Below are 25,341 nucleotides of genomic sequence, written 5' to 3' on the forward strand. Positions count from 1 at the left end.
AAGGACGAACATGTTCTTAATGAGGCGGCTAATGAGTTTTGTTCTTTTGTTGCTGCCTTTTTTTTTTTCCTCCCAGGGTTAGGGTGGCCATTCAACCATTCAGCTGAAGTCTCCTGACTTTTCCCCTGCGGTCTGACTCAAAAGACGTTTTCTTGTTCTGTACCACTTGGTCATTATCAATATTTTGTTTTGCATGCTTGCAGTGGAAATGTCACAAGATAAGTCATTACGAGTTTCACATGGCCCCCTGGTCGGATGTGAGGAAAAGAAGTATGAATAGACTGTGCGCTTTACTGAGAAATTAATAAGGTTACAGCAATTAAAGGAAAAAGTAAAGGAGAAAAGTAGGCAATTGTTTGTAAAAGAAACAATGACATTTATTTTTTTTCTTAGCACTTTTCTTAATTAGTCTGTTGTGCCCATTGATCACATATAGTACAGTTAATATAAAAATGGCTTTTTAACTTTACATCCAAAGCAACAACGAAATGTTTTCTTAAAATATGTATGCTAAAAATACTGAGAAAGTATTTCCACTAAAAGTACTGGAGAAGAGAAGAGCTTGTGATCCTGCAATGATGAAATGGCCGTGTTTTGCTGTGGCTGACGTGTCTCTTCTTCTTCTCTGTTTACCGCATGTAGTTCTTGTTGTAGGCACTTACCAGGGCATAACAGACCACTTCTTGAGGAGACAACACATCAATCACCTCAGCTTTAATCAACCTGTTAAATTTGTTTTAGTCCAGCGCATCATAATTTCCAAGTCACCGTTGCAATGAGAACTACACAGCATAAACAGCCATTTGGCAAATGTCCTCTCTAGATACTCATTTTGTAGCTGAATTTCATTAAGCTTAATGTGACGTTGTAATCAAAAGTAGTCTGCTCCTTGCCTCAATTTAAAACCCATTTAAACTGTTCAGACACAGAGGATTTGTCATTACATCAACATAATAGAATATATAACAATATTTCCATGAAAAATCAAGAATCCATTTTTAAATAGAAAAAGGGGGGTATATTTCATCAAAAGGCTTACACCATAGTCACTGTTATTTGTCTACTCTACTAAATCTCCTTCCCGTTATAGACAGGTGTTATTTCTGTATCTCTAACTCGTCTATGGAGGTTTTACAAAGCACAGACGGTATTGCTTGGGACCACACGGACAGTTCCACAACTCTTAACACATTTAACAGTCAATTACAAGAGAGTTGACCATCATCATCATCATCATCATCATCATCATCATCATCATCATCATCGTCAGCTTCACTTCCTTTTTCCTCTGCCTGCACTTTTGTATGAATGGTACTGAAATATATCTTTTTGCAGTAAATGCCCCTTCCTGTTGATGTTAGCGATTACAAAGCCACCACTTCAGCTAGGGTTGAAACTGGGAGGGTATGTAGTCTATTTTTAACTGTTCCATCCCAGTCCCATTATAGTTTTGCCAATGTAGCTGAGCTGGGGGGACCAGCAATGGGTATGCCTTTGAAACAGTACCACACACCGTCCAACCCCCCCCCTGCCCATTGCCTTGTCCGTTCAGTGTAGTTGGTGTGAGGTGCTCTACAAAGCTTGCACTCCTAAAAGGCATTGTCAGATACATTTATCACTGTTGCTTTCACTTCCACTCCACTTGGCAGTCCCTTACCCGAAACCCACAGCTTTGTAAAGAAAGGAGAGTGCATACCAGTGGCTTCCACTGGTGTCAGTGAAGCTTTGGAATTGCATTTCCTTATATCCCCATAAAGGTGGTGGTTCCTCAGAGACACATAAATAAGCAGGCATGCCACTGAAATCACTGCCAAGAGCACACCAAAGACGGTGATTACTGCTGCGTCCCATTTTTCTGTGTCCTTGACTGCCAGCTCTAATCCCTTAGTGGTGACATTGACACATTTGGTGTCATGGTTGTAGTGGATGCCACGAACATCCACACATACTTTGTAGTGAGTTGCGGCGCTGAGATGGGTGAGGTTGTAGACCTGAATGTCAGAAGGGACCCTGGTGGTGAACGCTGTGGTGGGACGATTAGGATCTGTCACTGTGAACCATTTAATGTTGGAGGCCAGGGTGCCGGGACCTGCTTTCCATGAAACCAGGATTGAGTCTATCTCCACTGATTTGATTATCACATTCAGAGAGCCGTTTTCAGGTCGGGGAAAATATCCATTCACCTCCACTGAAACAGATTTAAGATCAGCTCCAACCAGATTGTGGGCAACACAAGTGTAAAGACCAGCTTCATTTTCTGTTATATCATAGATGTCAAAAGTTCCCTCTGGGTGCATGTAGAACTTGTCAGATACAGTGTTGGGCAGGACTCTGGTACCAGATGGAGTGATCCAGTAGATGTCTGGTTCTGGTTCAGCAAAGGCCCGACAATGGAGTGACACAGAGCTCCCATTCTTTGCTTTAATATGCCCAGGCATGCTTTCGGGAGAGATGAGTGGCAGACAAATCTCCATCATCTCCCTGAAGTGCACCTGTCGGACATGCTGGCCCTCGTACTCTGGAGGCTCCACACAGTAGAGTGAATCCGGCTCCATGAAGCGAATGTTGGTTTTGTTCATGTTCATCCAGCGGACTACGCAGTCACAGCGGATGGGGTTACTGTGCATGCTAACTTCTCTGAGATTTGGGAGGGACTCGACAGTAATCCTGTGGAGAGCACTGAGCGCATTCCCATTAAGCATTAGGGTTTCCAGATGGGGTAGTTTGTAGAAAGCATTAGGATGGATGTAGGAGAGTTTAGGATTGTTGGTGGCTTCTATTTTTGTCAGCTCAGGGAGGTTATTTAGGGCAAAGCTGTCGATGGAAACTAGCTCTGGCATGCTGTTAATCCCCAGTTCTTTTAAATGGAGCATATCCACAAAGTCTCCTCTCTGTATCCTCGCAATTGGGTTTTTATTCAGATCCAAAAATTTTAGATTTTTAGCATTTCGAAGAGCAGAATGAGGCACCTCAGGGAAAATGTTATCATAGAAAGAGATGCTTTCTAGGTTATCAAGTCCAGTCAGTGCATCGTCAGGAAGTTGGGACAGGTTCATTCTGGTAAGAACAAGGCTGCGGAGATTACTGAGAGGTTTAAAGTTCATATCATCAATAGAAAGCACAGGGTTCTCACCAATCATCAGGATCTCAAGATTTGGCATGGGTTCAAACCAATCTCTTTGAATCACCTTCAGCTTGTTTGAATTGAGGTGGAGCCGAACAAGGTTGCTGAGACCCTGGAAAGCCGTCGGGGAAATTGAGGAGATGAGGTTGTGGTTTATGTAAAGCTCCTGAAGGCTGGGGACCTCAGCGAGACATTGTTCTGGCAACTCTCCTATCCAGTTTTCCTCCAGATGAAGTGAAAGCAGCTGGGGAAGATTCCCCAGATGGACGTCACTGATGGAGGATAAGTTGTTTTGGGACAGATCAATCTCTGTGATGTTGGCCAGGTAATCCAAGGGTTGGTTTATTTTAGCAACGTTGTTTGTTTGCAATAATAGTACTTGTGTGCCCAGTGGTAGTTTCTCTGGCAGGCTAAAGAGTCCCAAGTCATTACAGTCAACTGTCTGTGCTTCCATGTACACCGAACTTGGAGAAAACCAGGGTCTAATCTCACACACGCAAAGCTTTGGGCAATCTGGCCTCTCCTCTGTGGCCAAAACAAAAGAGGCCATGGCCAAGCCAACAAAGAGACGATCCACAAACGACACGTCCTTCATATTGGACCGATTCCCTCCAGTAAGAAATTGGTCCTTGTAGATTAAGTGGTCTGAGCTCTTAACTTTACAAATAATGAATCATTTGCTGCAGCTGCTGAGGCGATTGACTCACCGCCCCTGCCACCGCCACCACCAACTGCAGCGGGGCTCCCTGGGGTTTTTTTGTCTTGCTGTGTGGACGCCCTTGGAAGTAATGACCAATCACTCAATGCTGCCTGGTGGTGTCAAGGTTCGCGGCTGAGGCTGCAGTCAGGCAGACCCAAGAAAATGGGAGGGGGAAAAAAGAAAAATGGACGGATTGATATTATAGCTCAAAGGATTCAGGGACAAAGTTGAGCACATTTGTAGGATTCCATGAAAAATCAGCTCTTTCTTTAAAGATGGATGTCCTCATTGATTGTCGTGACTATCTTCCACAGTCCACAGCCTGCTCCATTCCTACCTGTGAGAATGAGAAAAGACAGAAAGAAGTGGTATAAGTATTTCGTAAAAATCCAGGTGGTCAGGGAATTTCATAAGCGAGGGATTTGGTCATATTGACATTTGTTATATGCACTGTGATGCATGTTGACATTTAAACTCGCTCCCTTAAGACAGAAAATCACAGATTTACACCTGCTTGACCTTCAACACCTAATTCAAGGGGCTTAGGCATGTGTCCCCACTTGGTGGACTTTTTCAGTTTGGGTGCAAGCAGTGCAAGTCTCTTATTGGTCAAAGAGTTGGCTTTATTAGGACTCTTAAATGGCAGACATCCTAGGGCTTAAACATAAGCCCTTAGGGCATCCTGTTTAAAGGCAATGGAATATGTCAGTCACTATAGCAACGAGTGAATAGGCAGTCAGTAATGCACACCATGCAGAACTCATCAGGCTGTGCATTCTAAATTATCATTTAATACATATTCATTTTGCATCTCTGTGTTTAAGCAGCAGCAGCCTTCAAGAATATAAATTCATTTATGTATAAAAATAGTTAATTTCTGTGAAATCGTCGAATCTGCTGTTGATGAATGTAACTTAGAGAAACAGAGGGAATGCAGCTCTCATGCGGTGGTAACATATTGCCCACAGCTATGTGGCCCAAAAGCAGGAAGAAAAACATGATATGGATTATATAATCTCTGGACACATCAACAAAATCAGACAGTCTGTTTTGGGTTTTTTTTAAACCAAAATAACACATTTAACATAAATGGATGAGTAAACATTGCTCCTATTCATAAAGAATCACTCACAAGTTTAGTTCTGGATAATTTTCATTTTCCCTCATCAAAGATTCACTCAGAAGAGAAAATTACTGTTGCAAATCTTTAACGACAGCAATGAATACGATTTAAGCAGAAACATGCAATTTACACTTTCATTACATTAAGCCAATCCTGACCCCGCTATTTAAATAAATGCCCCGCTAAACATTTGAATCCTGCAGTAATACACTGAAGTGTAAATACAAGCATTACAAAGTAAAAGGGACTGACTTTGAATACAGTGAACTAATCTCACATGATTTATTGATATGTAAAGAAACAGAACTGGTTTGGTTTTACAGAGAACAATACAGTTTTAGGAGAGGGCTGTTTGTTTTTATTTGTAAGGTTTATTGTTTTTATTTGACTTTTCTTTGACATTAGACATTTTAGTTGTTTTTTTTTTACTTTCAATCAGTAAAAAGCCTGTAACATATAGAACTCAGTGTGGTTGTTCTGGCACATTTCATGGACTTGTAAATGGACTGTGTTTATATAACGCTTCCTCTAGTCTTCTGAAGTCTTAGTCGTCTTTTTTCATTACATCACATTCACTCATTCACACCACATTAATACAATGATGGCAGATGATGTTATGTACAGCGCCCATCAGTATTAACAAATCCCACACACACAACGATGGCACAACCAGCTGGGGCAGTTGGGTGTTTGGTTTCTTGCCCAAGGAGAGACGATTGACTCCACCACTGAGCCGAGAGTGGTAAAGCAGCCTATCTGTCTATCTAGTTAAAGGGGAATTTTGTCACTTATCTGCAAGAAGTGTGCAGCAGGTATAAATTCTGACTGCCTCTATGCACATGCTATGTGGAACAAAGCTGCAGGAACTTTTCTCTTGATGTTGGAATCTTGGAACCGCGGCACGATAAATAACCCTGACATGCATACTAACAATGGAGTTCATTCAAACACAGAGCTGACAGAGCACAATGAAGACTTCAGAGAAATATCTTATAAGCATATTTTCACATAATACTTCAAAAATGAAACAAGATACATTCACAAGGACGGACAAGTCCTCTTTCTGCAAGTATGTCAATCGCAGACACTGAAGGTCGCCAGTTAACATTGTCACAAGCGACACTGAAAATTTTGACAGCTGACAGTATGAGATCCAACAAATTAAGATGACACTTAGAGACATTACACCCCAGTCACATCAATGAACTGCTCAAGTTCTTTCAGAGAAAACTTGGTGAATACTGCCAGCGGGCACATCATTCTGTGAAACCTGCATCACTGAACAACGAAGCACTAACTGCTAGAGATTGTAAATTATATTTAGGTTTTGTGTACCTTGGGAAAAGGAAAAAAAACACAGACTGATGTAGCATGACAAAAAGTGGTTGATAACTTTTAAGTTGCTTCTTTTTGCAAAAATATTGGAGAAGCTATTTATAGTGTAATGTCATATAGAGGTAAGTGTCATAGAAAATGGTTTTATAGATGGAAATGAAATGAAAGATGCTTTTTTTCATTTGCATAGATTTAAGTGACTAAAAGAGATCATAATAGTGTTAGTATCTTAACCCTCCTGTTATGTTGCGGGTCAAATTGACCCTTTTTAAAGTCTATTTTAGGCAATATATGCCTTCCAAACCAGCTAAATGCAGCATAAATCTGGGAAGCATTTGAAAGAAGAGAATTTATCAACATCACTTCATAAAAAATAAAAAAAAATACAAATTTAAAATAAAATAAACAAAATTCTATGTAATGTAAAACTATTGTATTTATATTTAGGGCTTTCCAATGTACATTAAAAAAGGTTTAACATTAATTTTAATGAAAAACGAGTGAGTTATACTCATTGAACCATGATCTGTGAGGATTAAAGAACACCAATGGTCTAAATCTTGATTTAAATGGTTAGTAATGGAGTTAAAAATTAGATTAAAAAATGTGTATTGGGATTTTTTGGGGTTTTGACACTTTTGGATTATTGAATATGCCCCGGGTCAAATTGACCCAGGAACATTATTGCTGTTCCAGAGAAACGAACATAACAGGAGGGTTAATAAAATGTATATTTTGTTGGTTGGGGGGGATGAAATGTGTTACCTTTCAAGGGTGGGCATGAAACTTGGGAAGCAATGATAAAAGAGAGAACATTTTATTATTAAAAGTACTGACTTAGATGTTAGGACTTTTTATTGACTAGAACAAGACAAATGTTTGGAGTTATCATAAAGTAATACCAGATTACAACTATAGGGGACAAAAAAGGTTCAATCTTTTTAGCAGTTTTGTCAGAAGGCAAAGACTAACTCTGCGATTAACAAGCATTACATCTATATACAATATTAACAAACTAAAAATGTCCAGCACCACTATGAAACATCTTGAAAAAGCACATTTTTCATAATTGCACATATTGTATGGTTTTGTTATGTAAGGATGCCTCGTAACAGAAAGGGACTGTTTACTGTCTATTATATATATTTTCTCTTCCATATAACAGAAAATAGCAATCCTCTTAAGTATGAGTTAGACATCTTTTTTTGTGCTATGTCTCTCTTACCATCATGTAATTTATGTTCCCATTATCTGCTTTTATATAGCACGAGCTCTGCAGTTGAAGTGTACCATGTAATTTGCTGTATGTACCCGCCTCTTACCGAACAGATGGGCTCGATGGCGCTTGTGATATTTCGGGCCCTGTAAGAGCACACCCCACATCATGGGGAAAGTCATGAGAGACAGGAGATAAAATGGAAAGAATCAAGAGAATAAGTGTGACGGCAGCTGGGAAGTGAGAACAAGAAAGTAGAGAAATGGTTTCATTTCATCAACCTCGCTGTCTCCACCTCAGTGGCCACAGGGGAGATGTGAGAAGGGGGAGGGGGGGGGGGTTAGAATAAAATAATAGAAATAAATAAATAAATAAAAACTTCTGAAGGCAGCAGAAACAGTGCAGTTTACCCCGCTGGCGAAACCGAGCCAAGGGTTCATTCCTCAACCTCTGCTCCAGTGTTGGCTGGAGTCTGGTTTGGAGGGGTGAGGGAGAAGAAGAGAGGGAGAGGGAGCGGGATTATTTTTCAAAAGCACCTGGCACTTTAATAAGCAGCAACACCGCAAGCATTCTGATAAACAGGCTTTAGCCTCCCTCCCTCAGCACTGGCTCCTCATTGTATGATACGCAGTTGATCTGTGCCCTAGAAACACAGGCCGGACTCTGTAATTCAGCCTACAGCCTTTCAGCCTCACCTCTGGCTTTATTCTACAGCGATCACAATTGCCAGCCATAATCAGGATAATTGTTATTGCATAGCTTTATTGTCCAGTATTTGTTTTACAAATGATTATAGTTAATAGTATCAGGGGGGGACATGTGTACGCCAAGGCTTTCCTTTGTGATCAATATGTTGTGTTGAGCAGCAGTGTAAGAACAGGAAGTGTTGGTGTGGGATGTAAAACAGTGCTGCCCAATTTTCACAACATATTGAATCATGCATTACGTAATCTGGAAAGACATGACTGATAGTAAGAGAGACAGATTGAGAGATAGAATTAATTATTGTCTTTATTTTAGTGTTAATGTCTGATGTCCCACATTGGCATAAAATCTAGGCCGGGATTAGGATAGCTTTACTGGACAATATGCAAGATGCTGCGGCCAGCAGACATGATTCTCTGCTAATTAATGAGGATAAAACTGTGTTTATGACAATTCAGAACTTGGTTCATGAAACTCTTAATTTTAGGCCCAGTTGTGGTCATTAATGTGTGCATTGTATTCCAATGAGCACAACTTGAGTGTGATAGTTAAGTCTGCGTATAGGTGTAGGCTACACAGTACATATTAGTATTCTTTATTGTTTAAAGATTGTTCAGTTTTACTTGGTTCAGTTTCTAGACGCATTATTTTCCTCAGGGATGGGTCATGGTTTCTGAATACTCAAATATTAATTAATGTATGAGAAATTAAAGAGAAGTATTATATCATCTTAAAAAAATTAGTTTCTACAGTTTTACCGGCGCCTGGTTGTAATGTGGTTCTCCCACCAGATGGTGAAAACTGTTTGCTAACTGCGTTAAAAACAGAAGAAGAAGACAGCTAACAGCTAAAATATAATCAAGCTACGCATTTGCATCACAGAATCATCAGCATAGAGGTTGATATAGATGCTGTCATTGCCTACTACCTATCAATTGTGAAAAAATCTAACAGTATTTCGCATTTCAGAAGTTATCCTATACTTTTCAAATTGCACGTTTTCTAAGCAACTAAATGTATCTGTTACTCTTATAATGGACTTAGAAATCCAGGAAATAACCACGTTAATAAAATTGGAAGCTAAGACTTTTTAGTTGAACCAAGTTTTCCAATGGTAGACAAAGCAATTATTAACTGTTCCATTCACCTTTGGTTAGTTTCAATTTGTATTTCCATTCCATATCACTCCAACTTTTATTTTGAAGTTCAATTATCTCCAATTATAACCCGGCTGGCTTACTGATCTTCCAACGGCAGAGAAGCAGGTGAGGCAAGGCAACTTTATTTGTAAAGCGCATTTCACACACGAGGGCAACTCAATGTGCTTTACATTAAAACATTAAAAGCATTGGAAACATTCAGACAAGCATAAAAGAACACAAATAAAATGAAAAATATAATAAAACAGAAAAGAAAAGGAAAATAAGAAACATATTAAAAATTACATTAAAATTTGAATTTAAAGTGAGTTAAAATAAGCTAAGCTACGAAGGCAGTGGTAAATAAAAAGGTCTTAATCTTTGATTTAAAAGAGGAGAGAGTTGGAGTGGACCAACAGCTTTCAGGGAGTGTGTTCCAGATATGTGGTGCATAATGACTAAACGCTACTTCACCATGTTTCGTTCTGACTCTAGGGACTGAAAGCCAGTACCTGATGACCTCAGAGGTCAAGATGGTTCATAAAGTAGCAGCAGATCAGCAATGTATTTTGGGCCTAAACCATTCAGTGCATTTAGTGAGAGCCACTTTACGTTACCGGTCTCTACAATGAAACTGAAATCATGTGTGTGTGAACTCCAGAGTTCAGAGAAGAAGGAGAACTGGAGGAGAAACACATGAAACACTAACTGATGTGGAATCACTGGGACTATTTTTTAACAATCAATAAAATAATCTTTTTATTTTAAGTTAGTAGCCGGGTAATAAGCGACAGGTCGGGAGGGTCCTGTCTCACACTGTCAGGGTTCTTTTTCCCATAACAACCTGCTAACCATACATTATCCCTTACTAATTAACCACTCCAATGATTAACCACATGTAAAGTGTGTTTCTACTTCTTAATTTTGGGGATGTAAAAAATAATGTGGCTTTGGGGGTGGTCTTTGAACAACACTTTATCTCTGCTGTGTATGTGGCTCAAGGCTATGTAAGCCTCTACAAGGATAATGTATCCAAATAAATGTGCATTGTGGGTAACAGACGTGCAAGATTTTGACAAAAACAAATGCATAGACAAATTGTGCTATCAGTTTTGGTAGCCAGACCAAATAAAGACCTGATAGACTAATTTAATGTTGACACCAAAATTAAATATGTGATATGAACAATCCCCAAAGACTTGAGAAGAAGAAAGTTAATGAAAGATGAAATTCAATGTCCTCTAATGTTACATGATCATCTAGGGCTAACAATGCTGTAAAAGGTCTAGTTTATGCTTGCTGCTCCATAAAGGAGAAATAAATTTAAGCAATGCATTTTTAAATTGAGAATTCACCTCACATTATTGATATTAATGCTGCTATAATGTATGCAAATTGTCCCTGTATAAATCTGACTCTGGGAGCCAGATCATAACACCACAAACTTTTCATTGTCACATAAGTCAACTTTAAATGTTTTCATCAACTCTGTGTAAATAAGGACGACTTTACAGTCTCAGCTGAGCTCCCAGTGACGGGCTGTTAAAGTGAAATATCTGGAATCATTGGTGAGGAGACACTGACAGAATTTGGGGTGACATCTTGTGTGCCAATGTGGCTGATGAGGCAAATGCTTGAGTCTTGAGGCATGTTTGCCGCCTGAGCTGAAATGTGTTGACTCAATGACTTAGTCACAGAATAAAACAGTTTGTAATATTGACAATTGAGGGTTATGAAACACAAATACAGAAAATATTTAGACAGCTCATTCTTTCAAATAAGACGAATGTAAATGACAAGCTGAGAATCCTTAATCAAAATGTGTTAATGCATCAGCAAAATGGAAAAGCTTTTAACAACACAGCCTCCATTAAGACAGCATGTTTGAACCGGCAAATTGTGCTTTTAAAAGCACAGATAATGAATATCAGTATATTTTTTATAATGTTGATAGGCTCTAGCAAACTGCATCATCTGAAGTAAACCACCCTTATCATCCACAGGTAGTTGAAAATGTAAATTGCTGTTGTGCGATTGCATTATCTAAAGCCCAGTGAAGTGACAGTCTATATACTCGTGGCCTTGCACCGTGACTAGATCGGTTATGGAGTCCACACACAGCTTGTACCAACCTATTAGTAAGAAGTCCAGTCAAGCTACCCAGCCGCAGCTCCCCGCACACCCCCTCCGCTACAATGTAGAACTAATTTTCCCACAATTCACCGCTCAGTTGCCGGTAATTGAGGTGGAGTGAGAGGGGAGGGGAGCGAAAAAAGAGAAAGAAAGGAGAGATCTGGAGGACAGAACGACTTGCCAGAAGAGGAACCTGCAGTAGTGTCAGTACTGTGGTGGTGAATTAACCTCCAGTGATCCCAAGAATGCTGTCATTGCAGGAAATATTAACCTTGGCAAAACTGTGGAGCAGAGGAATTAGCCAAACCCACTTTAAGATTGGAAGAAAACAAGGCCCTCTGAAGCTCAAAACATATTGTATTCAATTTGGCTGCAGTTGGCAATAACTCTAGTTTGGCTGTGCGATTGTTGGACAAAGAGAAATGTGGTTAATAGAGCTGTTGCTAATAGGATCCAAAGACAGATGCTCGTATCATGGGCCTGGAAAACTCTTTCCAAACCCTCAGCTAAAAGATAAACAATCAACAGCTGGTTATGTAAACTACAGGGCTAAAAACGGATCTTCTGTAACCCTTATGTCTAACGCATTACATGTTAGCATTGACATTTGCTGGAGGAGCCAATGGGAGCCTTTTATAGGTCAGACTAAGGTGTTCATTCATGGAGCTAACATGAGTTCCCAGGTGTCAGAGGAAGGGGGGTGGACAATCATTCAAGCTGTGGTCTCCAAAGCACCTCCACTACAGTAGCCGGCTGACAGTGTAGCCCATGGGCTTTTCACTCTGGCTGGTGTTAATCCTGACTGCGAACATTACAGCAAACAAGCTTCTGGTGTCTGGTTTGTTTCAGAGTGGCCCTAACTGGGTGAAATACAGCTTGCTTTGTTTAACACCGTTAGTCCAAAAAAATAAAATAGTTAGATCTGCACATTGTTACTGTTTGGCCTTTAATAACAAACTGGATACAACACAGAAATAGACCCAATTTAGGTTAGTGTTAACAACTTGCTAACGGATTAGCAGACATGAAGAAACCTGGCGTTATTTTTATGGCTAACAAGTCCAATAATAGCTCTCCTTTTAAATCTATTCAATGCTTCATTCTGATCTTAAGCTGGTCGGTAAATTTCTCTGTTTGCCTTGTGGTGCTGGTCAGGAAGTACTGAATGTTGTTTTCAAGCTGTTATGATGAAAACAGTCACTTTCTCTGGACCAAAACTACCCTGTAAGCTGAAAGACATTATAAACCCTAATGGAGAATAAGTGGAGTTCTTGCTTTTTACAGTGGCTTGAGAGATATTGGATTTTTCCAAGGCCAATACTCGTGTTTAAAATGATTTTTTTTTTTTAAACACCTAATCCTAATCTTTGGTCTATTTACTAACAAAATTAATCTTGTGTTTCATCTCTCAGACTTGCCATTTTTCTGTAACACAGAAGAAATCCATACTTTGGTTAGGCAACCACCAGTCTAATGGCGGTACTGTCTTTAAATGACCTCAAGCTGAGATGACACTTCTCTGTACAACTTGTCACTTATCAGAATCAGAATCAGCTTTATTGGCCAGGTATGTTTATTGGACAACACCAAGCAGTAATCTCTTTCATGAAAAAAATGAAGTCAGTGAGGAAGTGCATGAAAACTGCAGTTCCTCAAGGGTCCACCTGAGGCTCTCTGAAAGAGCTAAGGAATCTGCATTAGTTACCATGTTACTTAATGTTAATTAATGTTGGGGGCGGCAGTAGCTCAGTCCATAGGGGCTTGGCTTGGGAACTGAAGGGTCGACGGTTCGAGTCCCAGTATGGACGATGTTTTGCAAGCGGACTGGTGCCTAGAGAGGTGCTGGTTCACCTGCCTGGGCACTGCCGAGGTGCCCTTGAGCAAGGCACCAAACCCCCAATGTGGTGCGCTGGTTGATGGCAGCATCCTCACTCTGACATCTCTCCCTAAGTGCATGTCCACTGCATGTGTGTGCATGATTGTATGCATGTCCAAAAAATAACACAAGTGAAAATATTTAATTTCCCCCATGGGGATTAATAAAGTACGTTTCTTCATACGTTTCTTTCTTCTTCTTAATATGCATATTGCATCATCAGCAGCATGGCTGGGTAGACAGGCAGGTGGGTGTATTGTAGCTGTTTGCCATGCGGCTAAAAGCCTTGGCCTGTTTTTATATTGATCTGGAATTAGGCTGACTCATCATTCCAACATGGCATCCACCATCATTGGGCTTCAAAACATCCCGAAACCAAAGGGTGACGTCGCGCAGATCCAGATTTTTTTGTCTGTATTTAAAAGGTATTTTTTAAAGATTATTTTCACGAGTGTTTTTGCATATCCATCATCATATTGGAATATTTATTGGCATATTTCAACAGAAAACCTGTTAAGGGATGACATTACATTGCATCACTATTAAAACCTGGCATGTCTTCCAGTCGGTCCTTTCTAGTCTCAGATTTTACTCTTAATTAGTGAGACATTTGACATTACCGCAAAACCTGGAATGCCTCCTCATTAAAATGCTGCATTTATGTCTGCTCGTTGTTGTTGTTGTTGGGTAAAACCAAACATAGCTCTCTTTATTTGTTCAAAAATGTTGATTTTCCCCTGGCTCATACTTCAGATAATTTACTCCTATCTGGAAAAGGCGCCAGACAGATCATGATGTACTTGAATTAGGATGCTGCTTTCATTTAAGAGGTTCAGACACTGTCAAGGTGAAAAGCATTTCCTTTCAGGTCTTGGCAACACCTTACACTGACTTTCCTACAAGGCCGCCTCCATTATATTAACACTGTGGCTGGTCTGGACAGTAATGGCGCAAATACAGTTTGATTAGAGACCAGTGAGATATGACCACTTTGAATTAATGAGTGTGCATAGTAGGGGCAGAAAGCATCGGTCCTGGTGACTCTGCGGTGCTAATTCAGGCGAGCCTGACTCAAAGTCGGCAATGCAGCCAAACAGGCGGCAGTACTGTTTGTTTTATGCTGTTTATTGGAATGAGTTATAAATCCTGCACCTGGCCTCACAGGGCTTGGATGGGGTTTAGCAGAGAGGGGACATAAAGGTTATTGCTTCATCACAGGTCTGGTGTTTATGGATGCTCTGTGTGGCTTCAAGTTTACCTATTAATCAATGAAGCTTTGATAATAGGCATGAAATGACAACAAAAGTAATTTCATGACAGAACTGATGTAGACCATACATAATTAAGAATTCATGCTTCAGGCATGTGACTTTTTTGTCCAGGCCGCCATCTTTAGGAATAACATACCCATAATTGCAGTAAAAATATCACCATTTTTCTTAAATAGTTTTATACATGTGTTGATCCTACACCATATGGGTTTATTTAGCTCGCAGCCTAAATGTATTATTTGCCGTTTGTGTTGTTAACTGCAGGTGAAGCGTTCACAAAGCCTCAATGTTACCCTAACACACCATTAGTCACAGTGCAGGAGGATGGGATGGTCCTCATGGCTCACTGCACCGGTAAGGCAGGCTTAGGAAAGGTCTGCTAAGTATAAGAAGGTCATTCCGGCCAGAGTCCTTAGAGCTACATTATGGATTAAAGATAGTTGAGAGTTAGAGAATGAAGTCTAAAACTCATGAGAATAAACATGTAAATTACGAGATTAAAGTGTATAAGTGTGTATGATAAGGCAACATATAGGGCAGTATTAGGGAAGCAGACAGCCACCTGCTTTAAAATGAGGAACATGGACCATTTTGTGAAGTACTTAACAGCTGAGGACAAACAGGAGTTGTAGGAGCCTGCACAGGCTGCCTATTAGCCTGTTCCTATTCAACAGCCTGTTAAATATGACAATTTCGTGCTGGTGTGCTAAAAGATTAAGTATTCAGTTATTTGAAACCTTTACTAGAGTATAACTTCACAAGATGCTCCACATTCCTTATTATTCTGATCTTCTTCTAATACAATACAGACTAACTGTAAACTAAACCTCAATATATATTTGTTTTTACTTCTTTTTTTTTTAAGTTATACTTTTGGCCTTTATTAGATAGGACAGCTGAAGAGAGACAGGAAGTATGGGGAGTAGAGAGAGAGGGGAAAACATGCAGGAAATGGTCAACCGGCCAGGAATCAAACCGGTGACCCCTGTGACGAGGACTGTAGCCTCTGTATGTGGGGCGCTTAGACTGCTAGGCCACCAGCGCCCCCATAGCTTTTACTTCTATTTAGTGTTCCTAATATGTTGTCATACACAGCATAGGGGATGTAAGTCCAAGGTCGGTCCTAAAGATGGTGCTGCAAATACGTTATGTGAAACCATGAATATTTGCTGTAACCAAATGTTCATGAATGAGCGCTTGGACACTGCAGTTAAAACAAGAGATAGACCGATATGTTTTTTTCAGGGCCGATACTGATACCGATTCTTAGGAATACCGATAATCGATATTTGGAGCCGATATTAATTTGCAGTAAAAGGGGAAATATTGGCGTCAACATTTTTGATAATACAAACTCCAACACTTAACTTTGTTTAAATGCCTTTAAGCATATGTTTATTAAACACATTTTCAGATTTGCAACATGTTAAAGTTTTTTTTTTATCTTAGACAATAGACATCTTTGTTTTAAAATTCTAACAAAAAGTGCAGGGAGCTCCCAGGTTCAGCAACATGTCTTATAAAGTTAAATGAAAACTTAAACAAATGAATAACTCCCTAAAGTTTTCTACAGTAAATAAGTTTTCCAAAATGTCAGTATGCTGCCACAATGGATGCTGCTCAGCTCGTCCCCTGCAATGTGAAACCGCAGGGAGAAATGGAACACAAGCTAGGCTACGGTTTCTGCAGACGGTAGTGGTGCAACGGATCACCGTTGATCCGTGATCCGTTCGGATGCCTCTCCACGGTTCGGCACGGACGTAGTCCGCGGATCGGTTGATGAAAAAAGTTGCGCGTGTTCACGTGATGACTGCATGTTCAATCCACTCTCACTCGTCAAGCGCAGCGGTAGTCGTGGTAAGTGAAGGAGCAGAGGAACTTGAAAAACCTCCTGCATCTTATAAGTCACATGTATGGGAGCATTTTGGGTTTCCCTGTGAAATACAGTGAATGCTGAATGTGCTTGAGCCACGTTATGAAATTCCGTTGCGCACCCACTAGACCAGAGGCCGTCAATACGCGGCCCACGGACCGCATCCGGCCGTTTATTTGTGGTCCCCGAACTGTTATTCCTTCACTCTGTGTTTTGGTCGGGTCACCGCGTGTTTACTGGGACTTGTCTCCATGCCAACGATACGCAGACAGGCTGTTACTGGGTCACTTAAAGTCCAATGCTGTGAGTACAATTTTTAACTTTCACTTTCGTTTATGGAGCAGTTCACATATTGGCACTTTGCCAGCTGAAGGACCCTAGAATCAAACGGTGTGTTCACAGTTTGCAGCTCAAAGAAAAGTGGACGGTGAAAATCAGCGATTGAAAGAAGAATAGAGTGAAATTTTAGAAGTTCCTCTGCTCCTTCACCTGCCATGCCATGAAATGCAGAGAATGAGGCAGGACGGCCCACAGATAGGGTGCTTTGCACATGCAGTACATTTTGAGTTGAATGTTGTTTTTATTTAATGGGCAAAGTGTTTTGCAAAATAAATGGAGGGACAAAGTTATATTTGTCTTGTCTTCTGTTTTGTGACTCAAAACCGTGATCCGATCCGAACCATGAGTTTTTTGATCCGTTGCACCCCTAGCAGACGGTGAAATTTCTGCCACGTGATTTAGTGAATTTTGAGCCAAAATAACCCAGTTTTAAATTGATTTCTTATCGGCCGTTGGATTTTTAAAAAAGGCCAATGCTAATATGCATCAAAATGCTGAATATCAGCGCCGATAATCGGTATATCCCTAGCTAAAACGTCCTTTTATCAGGCAGAAACCTCAAGCAAAACCTGACACATTGGTGGTCAAACATTTGCTGAATTATAGCTGTAAAAAGGGATGGAGGCAAAGACAGAAATAGAGACAAATGAAGGGTAAAGTAAAGTGGAATAAATGAAGGGAAAGACTGGGATAATTCCACAGAGAAAAACAGACAGGCAGGGATATGCACAGACAGCAAAAAAGGGAAGATAACAGAGATTCTAATGGTAGCAATAATAGTAGAAATGTGTCTCTTATTAGCAAAAACATGAAATTACTTAAATAACCTATAGATTGTGTAAAATAATCTATATAATTTGGTATGAAACACAAGTTTGTGTTGGGTTATTACATGTGTAATGGAGTAAACAAACTCAAGATCTAAGCTGTGGAGTAAGTGTGGTTGTATGATTCAGCGGTGCGAATATTGGCCCTTTGGGGAGATGATTATGAGACCTGCACGGTTTAAGTGGAAACAAGGCAGTGTTGCTTCTGCTGAGAGGTAGACATTATGCTAGCTGGTGTAAAACTGGGTGGAAGACATAAAGGTCAGGCGTAAGTGGAAAGTAGGGCGCGGCAGAATTGCCTCCTCTTTCAAGCGAATAGCCTTTGTATTGTTGAAATGGTTCACTGGGAATTTTGATCCACTGGTAATAAGCCTCGTAGGGCTTTTTCTTCCAGTCCACCCCCACTCCTTTGGCTCTTTCTTCTTTCAGCCTGTTCTTTTTCTCATTTGCTTTTCCTCAAAATATGCCAACCACTCCATCTCTTCTTATGAACCTTGGTGTTTCTCATATTTGTCTGCGCTCTTCGAACCCTCAAAGTGAATCACGCAAACATTGGACTACAGAGAAAGTAGGCAGTTGATTTTTCTCCCAGCCATATCCAGGTTCTTGTCATTTCTTCCTGGGCCTCCTACTGTCTTGTCGCTCGTTTGCTGTCAGCCTAATTGCATTCTCAATACTTGTCACCCCTGCTGTGCCAAATCTAGACTATCTGCATATCGTCTCGGTAGACAGTCAGTCCTATTTAAAGAGTCTGTACATGTTTATTTTGGACCATGCTGCATGACTTTTTGTTAACCCCTAAAGGATGTGGTTTGGTCCTGTTTTCAGTTGCATTAAACCTCTGCCAGGGCATGTTACACTCCACCAAGTGAGTCAGTGTCCAGCATACACGTAGTTCCTGTTTTCACTCTCCTTTTCATCTTTACTTGTCTGTTTGCACTTTTGGCATCATCTGTGAATCTAATACTGTACATTCAATTTCTTAGTGGTTAAATTCAAAGTATTGTGGATACATCTTTGTTTGTGTTAGAACAGCTACTCTTTTGTTCTTACCGGTAGAAGGGGTTCTCACTTTGTGTTAGCGGTAAATTCTAGGAGTCACTGTCTGATGTATTTACAATTAAAGACCAATTTTTCTTTTGTTTTGCTCTATAAATTGAGAAATTCATCTTTCCTAATAAGAATAAAACAATATTTCCTAAAAGAAACATTATTACAGCTAAGTCTGGATCATTTTAACTATCTCATGAAAGATGACATTCTGAAGAGGCCTGGTTTTTATAGGACAGTATCGCTGTATACAATTTTTACAGTCGTTCTTTAATACATAGATTGTTTTTCGGATAATATGAGAGCAGGAAAGAAACAAACTTCAACTTCCAACATTAGAATCACAGTGGGCATGTACAGCAGCAGTGACACACCAATCAACTTCCAATAGACATCCTGGGTAAGCCCTTTAGAGGGTGGAAGCCTCCGGGAGGCTTGACTGTCCCTCCCTCCACCCTTCACCTCATTGATTTGCTATTATACTTTCTCTTAGGTAAGGAAGAGTCCATTAAAGGGAAACTTCTATGCGGTGTGTATGCATAATGAAGCTTCCGGTATATGTATATGAGAGTGTGTGGGAGTGGATAGGAACCAAGAACGGCCATGAGTCAGTAGCGAGCCGACTGTTAATGTAAAATCAATGTTCCGAATTAACCACAGGAACCCTGTCTCTGCTTTTTCCGCCCTTTTCCGGACAAGACATGCCCTTGGGCTGAGTGAGGGAGAACACACATGCTGCACTATCGAACGCTATAGCACGCCCACCTGCACTCATGCACCCACACAGCAGCCTCACACAAATCCATTTAAAGAAGGCATGCATTTGCAGACGGGTGGGCATGCATGTTTAACTTCAGCCGTCAGTGTCCTCACAGAGAACATGTGAAACAAAGCTCATTCGCATAATGCATGCATGCCGCGCCTCGCTGTGATAGAGCACAGCTAGGTCTCCTTGTCTAATTCGCCTCGTGCTGCATCCATTAAAATTAAGCCAAGGTATCCAGCTTAGGGGCTGCCGCTGATAAGGTCAAAGGCGTAGCGAACATTCCAACACTCATTTCTCCCCCAACATAATCGCACTCACTCTTGACAAAAAAATCTGCATAATGTTCTGTGTATTGCTGCTAGCCTGAATGAAAGAGGGGAGGTGTGAGGAGGAGGAGGAAGAGGGGAGAGAGAGAGAGAGGAGCCGATGGCGTATCCCTCAAAGTCAGAGCCAAATTGAATCTGCAGGTGCAAATGTGGCATGTGTGCTGCCTCTGAGATGCGCAGCTATCTATATTTATATGAATAATATATGGCTGGTCAAGGGGCCACATGCCTGCAGGGAATAAGCTTCTACGGCAGACGGAATCAATCATTATATGCCACTGAAATGCATTTATCAGCCGTCTCGAACCTCTTTATTATCATTTCATGCGGTTTGATATGGGGTTTCTCCTTCTGTTTTCATTCTCTGCAACCCCTCTTCAGCTCGAACAGATCAAAGATGTGGCACTTTCAAACAGAACTACGGCCTTTTGTCTCTTTGCAGCACAATGCCTGTCTGATTTGGAGGCAGTAATTGCTTCTGGTATGGCAATTGTTTGCATATTTCTACACACAAATACAAACATGCATGCATCTGGAGCTCTAACAAAATATGTACACTTAGATTAGTCTGATACAGCATCCACCAAGCTTTTCATTAGTGCACTGATAGCCAATATGTATCAATCCAAATGCAGAACAGATGGATGGCCCAGCAGTAGCCCTCAGATGTCCTCCTTCTTCTCTCCTCCTGTTTGAAACTGCATTATCGGCATATGTCCCTATCATGTCCAGCTCTGATATGAATCCGCACAATAACATACTAATTACAGGTTAACATCTTTGATATTTTTGTTAGCATCAAGATCTACCTGCCGTTTATCTATTTATAGATAATCATTTATCTTAAGCCTTTTGATAAAGCAGTGTGTTGCCAGCGCTTTTAAAACCCACACACTCTCTAAAGCATGCGCTGGCTAAATAGCTAAAGAGCTAATGTAAAAGTAAATGTCATTGGACACAAAGGAAGTGCCGTATCCCATTCTGACCTTTGCTATGGGCTGAAATGTCATAGATGCTGCCTTCCTCCACATTCTGATCCTTTCTTTCTGTTCTTCTTTGTGTCTATTCATATGAGCGAGGCCTTTTATAATCCATCAACCAGATCTAAGATACAATATGCATCATCCTTTCCCCTCCCTTGTTCTTTTTGCCCTCTGTCTGTGCTTATTCCATTTTAATGGGTGCCTGTGTTTGTTTGGGAGCACGCTGCTATCACAGAGCCTATGCTTGACTGCACAGGCTGATCCCCTACAGCCGTCTTGTGAATATGTTTACATGCATTTCACTCAGGAGCGTCGATAGATCCTGGGGCTTCTTGTTACCACCGATATGACACAAAATCTTCACATAAATTCGATTTTGATGGCACGATTTTAATTTTCTCTTCTGGTATGGCAACCCACACATCCTCTCACCTCTCGGGCACCTGCTGCCTTCTGCCTATAGAGAAATTAATATGGAACACCCACACCATGCTGCCTATCATACTCTGCAAGCCTCCACAAGGCCACTGCAGGCACAGTACCTTTTCCAACCCCCCTGCACTCACACACGCACGCACACACACACACACACACACACACACACACACACACACACACACACACACACACTGCCTTTAAGTGTTTCACACACAGATCAATAGGCAATTCGCAAAGCCACTCACTTTAAGCGTATAACTTAGTGTGGACATGTTGTATTGATTTGTTTTGAACAAATGTGACATATTAATAAAGAAACACATCACTGCTTAGCTTTACAGTTTCTATCACCATGGAGATAGAACAGTTATGCTGCTACAAAGTGCAGTCTCTCTAGAATCAAATTGAGACTATTTTTTTGCACACATGCAATCATAACTTCACGTTAGCATGAGAACCCTTTGTAAATATCTGCGTTGTAGGATTTCTCATGAAAGAATAGAACCTGGATTTTAGAATCCAAGCTACAAACGGCCTTGGACACCCCAGCAGGTAGGCAAGTCTTTCCAAGCAGGGACAATATGTAGCATGTGGGCTGAGGGTTTTCTCAGTGCAGCACTGTGTCTGATACAAAGCCATGATGGCTCTCATGTGGCATTTGACTGTGTCTCATATTGAGCAGCTGCTTTGGGGTGACTCATTCGCACTGTGGAGGCCAAACTCTATTGTATCCATCACTGGGAACAAGCACAGGGACACACACACACACACATACATCAGACCCGGCTGCATGCACTGAAGATTACAGCAATCACATCCTGCAGCCCCCTCGGTGAAAATTACATTTGTCATTATCAGCTATTATCTGTTTATCTGCCTTTGAAATATTCATGAGTGATACATCTGCTGGGCGACACAGATTTTGGACAGAGGAGAGGGGATGAGGGGAGAAATAGAAGGGAGGTAGGGGGTGAGAAAGAGAGAAAGACGCCCCAATGCAGTTAAGGGATTAGTGAATGCCTTCTCCTCTCGCTCTCCCTCGGTCTCTTTTCTCTATATCTCGCTCTCTCCAGCTGAATCTCAGGATGTGTGGGTGGGTATACTCGGCACCAGCAGGTGAAGAGATGATGGTGAATTCGCTCAGAGGTGCCACTCTGTGGCGGAGTTGATTCAGCTAAAGCTGGGCATGCAACGTGCGAAGATGTCCCTGAAAGCAAAGCATCAAAAGCATCCTTTCCATCCACCGCTTGAGAGTGTGTGATAATGTTTACTCCTATTTTTTTTTTCTATTAGAAAACCCTGAGTATGAGATGTCCACACTGATGGCAGGTGTCGTTCAATGTTTGTGACAGGAACGCTTAAAGGAGAGGAGAGAGGATGGGGAGGTGAAGAGAGGAGGGGGGCACCATTCTGTGGATTTCTTCGAGACGTGTCTGGTGTGCGCGCACTGAGCAGGACCCGGGAACATGAAACTGCCTGTCCATCACTCCACACACACACACACACACACACACACACGCACATAAAGACACATACACAAGTCTGCCTAACTATCTGTGCGTTTTAAGGAATAAAAAAACACTGGCATAAACCGGGTTTTGTGAAGGCGCAACCTGCATAGTTGCGCAAAAGCGCGTCTCCACGTTTTGTGAGTGTTCGAGGCCATAATTAAAGGCAGCATAACTATCCTGCCATATTTCTATTATTCCTGAAATCACGCAAGAGTGTACCATCTTTGGGAAGCGGAAGGACTATTTTATCAGGACTAATCCTCCACTAAAACATCCCCGAAGAACAGGATTGAGGCGTTTTTCGTCAACTTGGAAAAATGCATTGCACAGACGCAACCCGTGCGATAATTTCTAGTGACAGGCGTATATTTCAGTGATGCGTAGAGTAAACTTACCCGCTTTGACCATCACAGTCCTTGAAGCAGAATGTTTTTTCTATATTTCCATCAAGTGCGGCGCTCCAGTGATGAGAAAACCCCAGCGCGCGACATAAAGCCCGTCAACAATGTGTGGTCTTCTTCTTCTTACGCAGCTGGTCAGAAATCAGTTCGAGCCTCTCCTCCACCAACGGCTTCTGCACGAGGGGGGGCAAACCAAAACGAAGCAAAGAAGTCCAAACGCAGGTAGACTGGAGTCTGGATTGAGATTCATGTGTTCCCCGTTGCCCTTCCCTTCCCGTCCTCACAGCGGCTGCTGAGGGCGCATCTCTCCCCTCGATCAAGTGTCAGGCGGACCACATAGATGCTCCGCCGTCTCCTCAGCAGTCATTAATATCAGAACGAACCCGGACTCTCCAGAGAACAGCCAATAGCGTCAGAGAAGCGGGCGAGGTGCTCGCAGCATCCCTGCTCTGGTTGGCTGGGAGCAGCCGTCAGTCATTTCCCAGAAGCCTGTTCTCATCTATGTCTTCTGCTGTCGGAGGTGAAGCACGCTGCAAAAAATATCCATTAACAAGTCTCCCAGTCTGGTCTGGATTTGTGGAAAGTGATGTAATAATAAACAGTTTCATTAAAGTGGAAGAATTAAGTCTTTGCTAGAATGACTTCAGACGTGTTAAATACAAAGTCCTTTCACTTACATCAACATGTATTGTGGTGGCAATACATCCTAAAGAAAATGAGCATGCACGGATTGAGTTCAGGGATCTTGCTTTGTATAAAAATGCTTTTAATCTTCAAAAAGCTGGTGCTGACTGATTAAAAGCATTTTATGATGCTGAGATGTGTTCACGCCTATGATACAATCAGACAGCATCCATTAATGAGTCAAAAGAAGCAACTACCTGTAAATCAAAACAAAATGTATATATGACTCATTCAAGCAGCCAAGGACCAAAAGTGGAACAGTATATAGATCCTACACAGAATAATATAAACTGTTTACCATCTATTTTTAAACCTAATGATCAACTTTTTTAAACCTTTGATTGTGAAGTAATGAACAACTTTCAAAGAATTGAAGCTCAGTCCAAGTCTAATATATTTCTGTAGACTGCACAAAACATGGACGTGACACCCCTTGTTGTTTGTGCAGAGGCACTATGAAGTCCAACGATGGTGGCCACCAAACGGGCTAACAGCTACAACACACACCTGTCAACCAACGTCCATAATAATGCAGACGTACACATCACTCCTACCCTTCATATAATCACAATGGATAAGTTATAAAAAAATTCTCCCCCTTAACAGTGTGTATGAATGAGGCATACAGACCAAAAACATTCTTTGAACCTGGCTGTAAATATGTTTATTTCTGCTGTAAAAATCAACATTCTGAAATTGGTTTTACTGGTGCCTCTTTGGCTTTTGGGACCAGCCTCAAGTGGACACTTGAGGAACTGCAGTTTTTTGCACTTATGCATTAGCTTCATTTTTCAACACTGGGGGCTGCTGTTTGTATTTCCCTGGGATTGAAGGGGGTTCAAACTAGAAAGATTCCCTTTAATGGACTCTCCCTTACCTAAGAGAAAGTATAATAGCAAATCAATGAGGTGAAGGGTGAAGGGAGGGACAGTCAAGCCTACCCAGGATGTCTTTTGGAAGTTGATTGGTTGTGTCACTGCTGCTGTACATGTCCACTGTGATTCTAATGTTGGAAGCTGAAATTTGTTCTTTTCCTGCTCTCACATTATCCGAAAAACAATATAAGACTGTCATTTTTTTTTTACTTGAGTAAGTCCTCTCAGAGTCTATTGAGCATTATGATGTACAATATTTTGAGACACAAGTCACTTAACACTCTCTGTCTGCATCACATATACAATTGTTTCCTTGCCATGGTTGCCAAATGGTGCCAAGTGCTTTCCTGCAGTGCATTCATGTTCGGTCTCTGTAAATAATACAACTTATTGTCATGTTGTTGTTTTTGTATAATACAGATATATAGATAAAAAATGAGTGAACTGATTGATTGACTAGTGGATTTATTTTTATTTTGTGAGCCATAAAGAGAAGATTCAAGAGTATTCTCACCTTTTAACCTGTGTATAAAGTAGAGGATAAACTAGGCCATAACAACAAAATATATCGTTGACAACAAAATCATGAACATAATAATCCCCATATGCTTATCCCCACAACCTGCTGAAAACCATTGCCTGGGAA

The 25,341-nt window shown here is 41.0% G+C and overlaps 1 protein-coding gene across 1 annotated transcript; it reads right to left on the reverse strand.

The window, feature by feature from the left end:
• Positions 1–358: 358 nt before the first annotated feature.
• Positions 359–23,501, reverse strand: LOC117804692 (leucine-rich repeat neuronal protein 3). Its single transcript, XM_034673009.1, has 2 exons — positions 23,131–23,501; positions 359–4,161 (listed from the first exon to the last, which is right to left on the reverse strand). Exon 2 carries the CDS (start codon positions 3,717–3,719, stop codon positions 1,590–1,592), a length of 2,130 nt encoding a protein of 709 aa, XP_034528900.1. The 5' UTR covers positions 3,720–4,161; positions 23,131–23,501; the 3' UTR covers positions 359–1,589.
• Between the last annotated feature and the right edge of the window lie 1,840 nt (positions 23,502–25,341).

This window comes from Notolabrus celidotus, chromosome 21, assembly GCF_009762535.1.
Source record: "Notolabrus celidotus isolate fNotCel1 chromosome 21, fNotCel1.pri, whole genome shotgun sequence".
NCBI classification, from domain to species: domain Eukaryota; kingdom Metazoa; phylum Chordata; class Actinopteri; order Labriformes; family Labridae; genus Notolabrus; species Notolabrus celidotus.

What these genes read in the sequence shown, in the direction of transcription:
- LOC117804692 (XM_034673009.1), bottom strand. Translation starts at nt 3,719, where the DNA reads ATGAAGGACGTGTCGTTTGTGGATCGTCTCTTTGTTGGCTTGGCCATG.